The following is a 9354-nucleotide window of genomic DNA, read 5'->3' as shown; positions in this document are numbered from 1 at the left end:
CAAATTAACAGCATTAGCTGGCGCCCCACATTTCTGGATATTTGTTGGGAAATATTATTGCTAATTAGAATCATAAAATTTACAGTGCAGAAGGAGGCCATTCGGCCCATCGGGTCCGCACCAGTGTTTGGAAAGAGCACCTTACGTAAGCCCACACCTCCACCATATCCCCGGAACCCAGTAACCCCACCTAACCTATTTTCTTCTGGGGCACTAAGGGCAATTTAACTTGGCCAATCCAACTAACCTGCACATCTTTGGACTGTGGGAGGAAACCCACGCAAACACGGGGAGAGCGTGCAGACTCTGCACAGTGACCCAAGCTGGGAATCGAACCTGGGACCTCGGAGCTGTGAAGCCAGTGCTATAAGCACTGTTCTACCGTGCCGCCCTAATTGACAGATCTCATCCAAAATGTATGTAAATATATTTATAACCAACTGATTTAACACTAGATGTTATTACCAATAAATGATTATGGCTACATTTTCTGATAGTAAATACTCATTTGAAAGTCTTCAATCAGCTCCAAAAAGGTTACACAGATTCTTGATAAGACTGTATGCTATAAAAACACATGGGAGTATTCAAAAAACAAATTTGCATTAAAAATAACTTTTATTCAATATATTCTTTACACATTACAATCAAGAACCAAACTGATCCCTTCTAAGTGAGTTTAGGTCTTTTTCTTCTGAATACTAGAAGATGGTCTGAAGCGTCCACTCTCCCCCACCTCATGACTTCCCCCACTGGCACCACTCCAGCACCATTTTGATTGCATCAGTTCTTAGTGGGACATGTGGTCTTTGGTTTGCAGTTGAATTGATTTAACACAAGACATTCAACCGATTTGTGCTATCTGAGAGATCCATCAGTCCAGTACCATCTTCAATGGTTCACGGCTTCTTCAGAACAACAGAAGTGGCAAAATCTACCCATTTATCTGTACAGTGAATTATACTTATGCCAAAGCTACTACGCAACCTCCTCTATATAATCTGCCACATCACTGCAGTGTGAAATGGTGTGGTCAAGTGTGAAATCATCAAGCTGCAAGAAAATGATCAAAAGAAGGATTATCAAAACCCTTTAACAAACAAAATCACAGAACAGATTAAGATAAATCTTTAAAATGGCATGAAATAATCTAACCCAATTTAGGAAGAACATATCAAGTTCACACCAGTTTCTTTTTCCACAAAAAATAAAACTAGATTAAAAATGGGGTAGGCATTTATAAAATTGGCTAAAGTTATAGTCTGCAATAAAAGTTTATCGGATTCTTGTAACAATGAAATCTTTATTTTCAGGTGAATACTGCATCTATCACCATTCCATTATTGAGAAAAAATTCTCAACGTTCCCTTTATTAGAATTTAGAAGTCTGTAAAATACCCAGTTTGTGAATATTTTTCACTAAAATTCAGTTCTACAAACCTGATCAACAGTACAAAGATCTTCTCCTTCCACAGAAATATCCTCTTCAATTTCTTCACCAATGCTTACTTCGCTCTTGGTTTTATCTGAACGCTGGCTGCCACTAAGACAAAGACATTCCAGTAGTACTTACAACACAACTCGAGACTGAAAATTAATCTGTATACAAAACTCAATTGAACAGTGCTTAACAAATAAATTTTACGAATGCTGTATGACATTTTTCATTGAAAGAACTTAAAATGTAAATATGTATCACTATAGCAATTAAATACAAGTTCTCAAAAAATAATACAATCTTAATTTAAATGTACTCTATCCAATTTGCTGGCTACAAGATGATAAGGAACAACCAAATTCAACATTAACCACAGGTGCTCAGGCGACACTACCAGGCTCAGATTATTTTAACACAGAAACGTGTGACTGCTGAACAAATGTGTTTAAATTAGACAAAAAGAACCCCAAATAATGGCTAAAGAAGCAAGGGTATCCTCAAACAACACAGGTTGAGCAAGAATGAGAAGAATAGTCAGCCCTATCAAAATTCAACTGTACGCCGACTTTGATGTTGCTGTCGCAACTAACACTAAATTGAAGCCAACAATCCTTTTAAACATTACTTTAATAACAAAAGTTATTCTGTAGCATTGTCATGTAAAACGCAGATGATTTTATGGCGGGGTCATAGTGCAGAGTTTTGGCAGAAGATTTGGAATTGGCAAAAATGAGAAAATTCATAGAATTTACAGTGCAGAAGGAGGCCATTCGGCCCATCGAGTCTGTAACGGCTCCTGGAAAGACCACCCTACCCAAGGTCAACACCACCCTATCCCCATAACCCAGTAACCCCACCCAACACTAAGGGCACTTTTGGACACTAAGGGCAATTTATCATGGCCAATCCACCGAACCTGCACATCTTTGGACTGTGGAAGGAAACCGGAGCACCCGGAGGAAACCCACGCACACACGGGGAGAACGTGCAGACTCCGCACAGACAGTGACCCAAGCCGGAATCGAACCTGGGACCCTGGAGCTGTGAAGCAATTGTGCTATCCACAATGCTACCGTGCTGCCCTAAAATATAGGGCATGATTTAATGGCCGCGGCGGAGTTGCGCTTAAGTGAGAGCGCGGTGAGGCTGTTAAATCGCGGGAGAGGCCAAAGTCGAGAACCATGCCGGGCGTCGATCCATTTGCGATCTAACCGGCCCGATCCCATTGGCGAAATCAGGATTTTGCCGTAGCATAGCGAGAAACCAATAATTACCACTTAAGCCCAATTTCCATACAATTAATGTGAGTGACCCCCTATTTAATGGTTTCCCGTGATCTAACCGCCTTTCCAGCACGTGGTCACGCGGGTGCTGATTAGTACTCCTTCTTATAAAATGTGAAGTTGGCGGAAGGACTGCTGTGGGGACTCGAGAAGATGAGTAGCCATCTTCACTCCCAGTTAATGAGGCCGGGGGCACTGGGGTTTCTGCCCTCGTTATTGGGACGGGGGGCCAGCCTCGGTCGGAGTGGGCCCCACTATCGGGGGGTGGGGGCGTTGGCCGCCCATGCCAACCCCTGGACCATGTGGTCCAATTCTGGGGGCAGCCCCTGCCCCGCTGACCATGGAGGGTTCTGGCCTGATGGTTTTGCTAATAAGGAATTGGCAATCGTAGTTAAGTGAGCACTTCACACATCCCGAGTGGATCCTCATGGGTAGGCGTGCGATGTAGCATGTAGGAGTTATTGCCTACCATCCCAATCAGACCGTGATGCCTGTACAGTGTGACTCAATACTGCAGGAGGCAGAACTTAGGAAGCAGCGGCCAACATTCTAACACACAGGGACTGGGCCCCAGCACTGGAGACATTTGTGCGACCAGAAAGTGTGTGTGTGCACCAGGGAGGGGACCAGCGTCCAGTTCAGGTAACATTACCTGCGAGTGTCTGGGGAATTGGGTCTGGAGTCTAGTGAGCAGGAGCCCCGGTGCGGCTGGGGGTGCGTGGGCAGTGCGTGGCGGATGGCAGGGGATGTGGGGGGGGGGGGGGGGGGACGACAAATGGGGAAACTGGAGGGTCCAAGGTTGAAGACACCTCTGTTTGTTAGTCTCACACCCTCGACCAATTCTTTACAGATGTTAAATGATATGGACGGTATCTTGGACCCTGCGGAGGCTGCCCTAGTGGTGCTGCTGGTAGGCCAGGCGGCCAGACAGCGGAGAAGACGGCAGTGGCAGCATCAACAGAGGCTCGAGGCAGCAGCCCATGTGGAGGGCCCTGCCCCACACCTAGGTCCCGGCAAGCCAAAAGGCCAGGGATGGACCCAGAGGGGGAGGCCCGCGATGGCCAAAGGTATACAGGCGTTGCTGGTCTTTTGAACAAATGACGGACAACCTCAACAAGGCAATGGTGAAGCATCTGTGCCATGCCCTCACGGACTTGGCACCACAGGGAGGAGGAGGATACCCGATCCCAGTGGCTGTCAAGGTCACCGCGGCCTTGAACTTCTACGCTCCAGGATCATTCCAGTGCTCAAGCGGGACTTGTGTGGCATTTCACAAGCTACAGCCCACAAGTGCATCTGTGAGGTCACGGGTGTCCTGTTTACCCAGGAGGCGGACTATATAAACTTTGACATGGACTGAGCCTAACAAGATACCCAGGCAGCAGGATTCTCCACCGCCGCCGGGATGCCCACGTCCCCCATGTCCAGGCGCTAAAAGATTGCATGCAAGTCGACTTGTGCTCACCGGCTGTCTGGGAGTGCCCTACATCAACAGGAAGGATCCTTGAACATCCAGCTCGTGTGCGACCACCACATGAAGATCACGCACATGTGCGCATGCTTCCCAGGGAGCGTGGATAACAAGCTACATCCTGGAGCAGTGGGCCATCCCGGCCTCTTCAAGGGTCACCCCAGGATGGCCGGTTGATTCTTGGGGGATAAGGGGCACCTGATGAGGACTTGCCTAATGATGTCAGTACGGAGGCTGGTGACTGAAGCGGAGACCGATACAACTTAGCCCATTTGGCCACCAGGGCTGTCATTGAGCGTTGCATTGGGCTCCTCAAAAATGCAGTTCCAATGCCTCGACCACCCTGGTAGTGCACTGCAGCAACCCCCCCCCCAAAGAGGTTAGCCCGCCTTGTGGTGGTCTGCGGTGTCCTTCACAACCTGGCACACCAGTGGGGTGGCGAGGTGGAATATGTAATGGAGGACAGGCTGAAGCAGCAAGGGTCCGGCAAGCCAGTAGGACCAGGGAGGACATCATCCTCGCACACTTCACAAAGGGGTCCTTCATTTCCTCTGTGCCCAACCACACGCCCCCCTCCCATCCCATCCCTCAGCCTTGTTGGTGATAAGCGGTGGGTCCACCTCAGATTCCCGACCTTTCTGCAAGTCATCATTGTGGCTGTGAGTGTGAGTGAGTGTGTGGTAAGTGGAGTGCTTAAAAACAGTTCCAGTTGTCAGGTTCTTTGGCGCTAATTCTGACTCAAGCGGTCACACACATGCTGGGCTGGGAACGGTTTTCAATTCACGACGGCAGAGCGTTGGCCATTTGCATGTCCTGAATCATTTACCGAATAGCACCCAACGAAAACACGGATCGCATACTATTCAGTCCCAGCGAAACAATTATGGCAGGTTTAACAGCACAAAAACAGAGTTCTGTTTCGGGTACATTTAGTGGGGTGTTTCACGGCACTGAAGACACCGCTATTTAATGGCACTTTGTCGGTTACTTTGGCCTCGATAAGGAACGCCAAAGCTGCACTTGCATCAAGAGTACTCGTGGATCGGGGAGCTATTTTTAAATGCCGCCCCAATCTTTCGACCCCCCCACTGCGCTCAACCTACCTCTTATGGGGTACTCGGGCATCCTCACCCCTCCTCTTAAGGGCAAGGCATCCTCAGGCCCGATCCCTGGCATGGGCATCCAACACCTTGGCACCAGCCTGGCATTGCCACCCAGCACCCTGGCACTGCCACGGTGCCAGATGGCAATGCCAAGGTGTCAGGTGCCAGTGGGAGTGCCAGGGTTCTACTCTATCCTGTCCCTGACCACCCAGGGATCTCAAGTGACCTGGGAGACCTCCGCAGGTACCGTTATGCCTGGTCCACATTTTCGCACCATGGGGAGGTCTCCCAGGCGAGGCCATTAGTTCCCGGGCCCCAGGAGAATCAGGCATAGATATATTTAAATGAGCCTAATGGCTCACTTAAATATGCACATCTGGATCTGGCCCTTGGTGAGCGAGATCCAGGTCGCGATATCTCGTGAGATTCCGTTGAATCTCTCGAGATCTTTCGATGTCGTGAATCTCTTCAGAGTTGGCACAACGAGGCCATTAAATCACGCCCTTAGTCTCCCAAACGGAGAATTTAGCCCCTGATGTTGACTGGCTGAGAAAGGCAGAGGAGCTGGTGACACACTGGAGTCCCTCAGGTGCAAGGTCTCATGGACTTCATGCTTGTGGCCATGAAGACTCCCAGAGGCCAGCTAGCTCCTCTCATTCCATTAATAACCAGTCTGTGAGCATCATCAATGTATCCGGCAGATGTGTGCAAGATACCCTGGGATTAGCCACAATATCTATATCCATTGACACTACCACGTATCACAGCCTTTTCCTTAACTACCCCCAACCTGCGTACCTGCAATGGATTCGTACCAACAAGGCATGCCCACTGAAAGGATAGCTACTGACTCCAGTAAGGAACCCTACGATGGAGGCAGAGGGGTGATGTTATGTGAACCATGTGGCCCAGCGAGTGTCTTCTGGACAGTAGTAGTTTGCTGTGCTTTACACAAGCTGATGCTACACAGCAGGGTTGATTCTGGCTGCTGAAGAATTAGAGGAGCGCAAGGCATCCTCAGGTGAGGGTGGAAATGAAAAGGCTGATGACTAGCCTCATCATCCTACTTTATATGAGGCCACATGATGCCAAAATACAGGTGCAAAGGCACAGAAGATGCTTATACACACTCAGCTTAGGTGACCCTTACCACTGCAACCAAATAAAGGTCCACATTTCACCTAGTGTTATTATTCATCTCTGCTTTAACACCCCTTGTCCACTGTCACCTGGTGCTTCTGCAATGTGCAACGGATGACGACACATGCTTTATTCACCCTGAAAAATACCCTTTAGTAGGCATAGATGAAGGTAAACAAATTCAGTTGCAATTTATAATAATATTTTTAGCGACAGGCTTGAAGTTTTTTTAGATGAAGGTGATGTTTTAGTTGAAGCGAAAGTCTGGTAGATTCTCAGTAAACCACAACGTTTCTTGTTGTCCAATTTCCACAGGTTTGCTTCTCAGGTGAACTTGATGTTGGAATATGTGGTGGTGGCATATTTAGGCTCATTTAAATATGTCTGCATCTGATTCTGCCAGGGTGCCCAGTTGGCAATGCCAGGCTGGTGCCAAGGTGCCCGGGTGCAGGTTGCTCATTGCAGGGATCGGACCCCGGGGTGCCTTGCCCTTAGGAGGTGCAGTAAGGAGGTGGGGGCGGGGGGGAGAGAGAAATCGAGTACCCTGTAAGAGGTACGTTGGGTGCAGTGGGGGGTCCGGAGGCTGCGGTGTGGTGGCTGAGGGGGGGATTGAAAGATCGAGGCGGCATTTACAAATGGTGCCCCGATCTGTGAGTGCACTTCCTTCACCGACGGGATAAACTCACCAGTGCAGGAAATGATGCAAGTGCAGCCATGGCGGGGCGCGTTCCTTGCCAAGGCTCATAAAAACGGCAAAGTTAAATAGCGGTGCCTTCAGTGCCGAGAAACACCAAGCTAAACGTGCCCGAAACAGGGCTCTGTTTTTGGTCAGTTAAATTGCGCCCTAAGTGTTCCCGCTGGGTCTGAGTAGCATGCGCTTCACGATTCCGTTGGGAGCTCTATTCGTTGAGTGATTCAGGACATGCAAATAAGCCAGCGCTCTGCCATTGTGAATTGAAAACAATTCTCAGCCCAGCAAGTGTGTGACCGCTGGGGTCAGAATTAGCACTAACGAACCTGACACCTGGAGCGGTTTACCATATTCCATTGCCTGCTGAAAGCATTGTGATTGGTAGCTCAGTGGGACTTCAAAGCGATGAATCAGATTGTTTATTTTTAAGCTCTGCAGGGATCCATAAGTCAGGGTATCTGCTGTTTCTCTAATTGCATTTTTTATGAGTCTGCCTCTTGAGTGCTTCACAGAAAGTGAAGGGGCAGTCCCCGCAGATGTTCTTTCCAGGGGAGGTTGTGGAAGCAGATACGTTCAAAAGGCACCTTGACAAATACATGGATAGGATGGGTATAGAGGGATACGGCACAAGGAAGTACTGAAGGTTTTGTCCAAGGTTAGTATCATGACCGGTACAGAGTTGGAGGGCCGAAGGGTCTGTTCCTGTGCTGTATTGTTCTTTTGAGAACAAAGAGGCAGAGTCATTAAAAAAATGTGGTAAGACCGGAGGGGGATGGGCAGGCCGAAGAGAGGGAGGGTGTCAGTGCGGGAGGGGGTTGGTCAATTCAGATGGGCGCCAAACCGGAGTGCCCAAGTTAGTCCAGGAGAGGGGGCTGACCAGGTCGCATAAGAGTGGAGGGGTGGGGGTACTCGGGCTATGTCGCACCGGAGAGGGGAGGGGATGGAGGTCGAGTCTGAGTTTGGAGGTTGTGTGGTGGGTACCCAGGGAGGTTGCGTGCCTGGCGGAGTGCCCCATGCGAGACTGGGTCTAGGTTTTTAAAATAGTTAATCTGGAGTTAGAACTGATTTTGAGTGTAATTACCCAGGCTAAATTGCTTCTGTCGGATGGTTCCCAGCGCAGTACAATTATCCAGAAGAAGTTAGCACTTCTGGGCAATTGCCAGGTAAACCCTTGAGTGGGAACCTCCTGGAGGGATTCCCCAGCGCATCAATGGGGTTCTCTTTAAACGTGATGCTGGGGAACCAGGAAGGTATGGCCTCGATCAACATTTCCAACATATGGTTAACTACCGACTGATATGATTTACTCATTTAAATTTTTCATGAATTGTTATTTTTACTGCAAATGTTACCACGCTATTCCCAATATTAAAGTCGTTTTTTAATTCATGTGCCAAATCTGAGTTATTTTACTTTACCTTCACAGTTCAACAGCAGACTCTAATGGCATGAATCCAAGATAGGAACATCACCGCATTATGGAAACAATTCAGGACTGAAGCATTGTAACCAGTAAAAAACTCTCACTACTGACCAAACTATTTAATCATCATCTGAACATGCCAGTTGATTGACAGAGAATAAGTTAGGATGATAAAATTTTCCTTTACCTGACAAAATCATCATCATAATACTCTTCTTCATCCCTTGTTCCTAAGATAGAGATTAGAAATGAGAATTTGTTCAAGAGGTCTTCATTTTAAAATACCGTTTCTATTGACTGCTTATGTAACTGCACTGGATTGCTCATATTACTGTTACTGACCTAATGCCAGTGAATAATATTTGAAAGAATCTTTACTTTTGCCACTACCTATGAACAGCACAGCAAACAAAATGTTAACTCATGGTAATTTCAGTAATGACTACTTGTACCAGCTCCTGTAAAAATGAGAAATAACTAAAGAGCAATTTTACACATATTAATTCCGCAGTGACCAATCCATGAGCCATTGATTCAATATGAGACAGCATGCTATTTTCACCACTTATACCCAAAATGTTACTAAAATGTGAACATGCAAACTTGGAGAAGAATTTTTAACGAGTGATTACATTTGTCAGATCGAGTGCTTGTGGAGGTTGTGAGAGAGAGAACGAGAGAAGAAGACAGGTGCACATGCAGGGTAGTGGAGTGAAAAAGCTCAGCAGGAGAGGAGGAAGAAACCAGGAGACAGTCAGCAATGACAGCATTAAAGGACAATATTTAAAAAAACGAGGCTGAACAT

At 47.5% G+C, this 9354-nt stretch overlaps 1 protein-coding gene across 6 annotated transcripts in view; it reads right to left on the bottom strand.

Moving 5' to 3' along the window:
* Positions 1 to 599: 599 nt before the first annotated feature.
* The window catches only part of cep43 (centrosomal protein 43), a 144013-nt gene continuing 135258 nt past the window's right edge, over positions 600 to 9354 (bottom strand). For all 6 annotated transcript variants that reach the window (XM_072503405.1, XM_072503422.1, XM_072503396.1 and 3 more), the window contains 3 exons: positions 8737 to 8779; positions 1441 to 1543; positions 600 to 1053 (listed from right to left, as the gene is read on the bottom strand). In XM_072503405.1, coding sequence (XP_072359506.1) covers positions 979 to 1053; positions 1441 to 1543; positions 8737 to 8779 — 221 coding nt within the window. In that variant the 3' untranslated portion in view covers positions 600 to 978. The remainder of the gene's footprint in view (positions 1054 to 1440; positions 1544 to 8736; positions 8780 to 9354) is intronic.

Source organism: Scyliorhinus torazame, chromosome 1 (genome assembly GCF_047496885.1).
Source record: "Scyliorhinus torazame isolate Kashiwa2021f chromosome 1, sScyTor2.1, whole genome shotgun sequence".
Classification (NCBI taxonomy): Eukaryota; Metazoa; Chordata; class Chondrichthyes; order Carcharhiniformes; family Scyliorhinidae; genus Scyliorhinus; species Scyliorhinus torazame.
The sequence above is the reverse complement of the archived record's forward strand: the minus strand, read 5'-3'. Positions and strand labels throughout refer to the sequence as shown.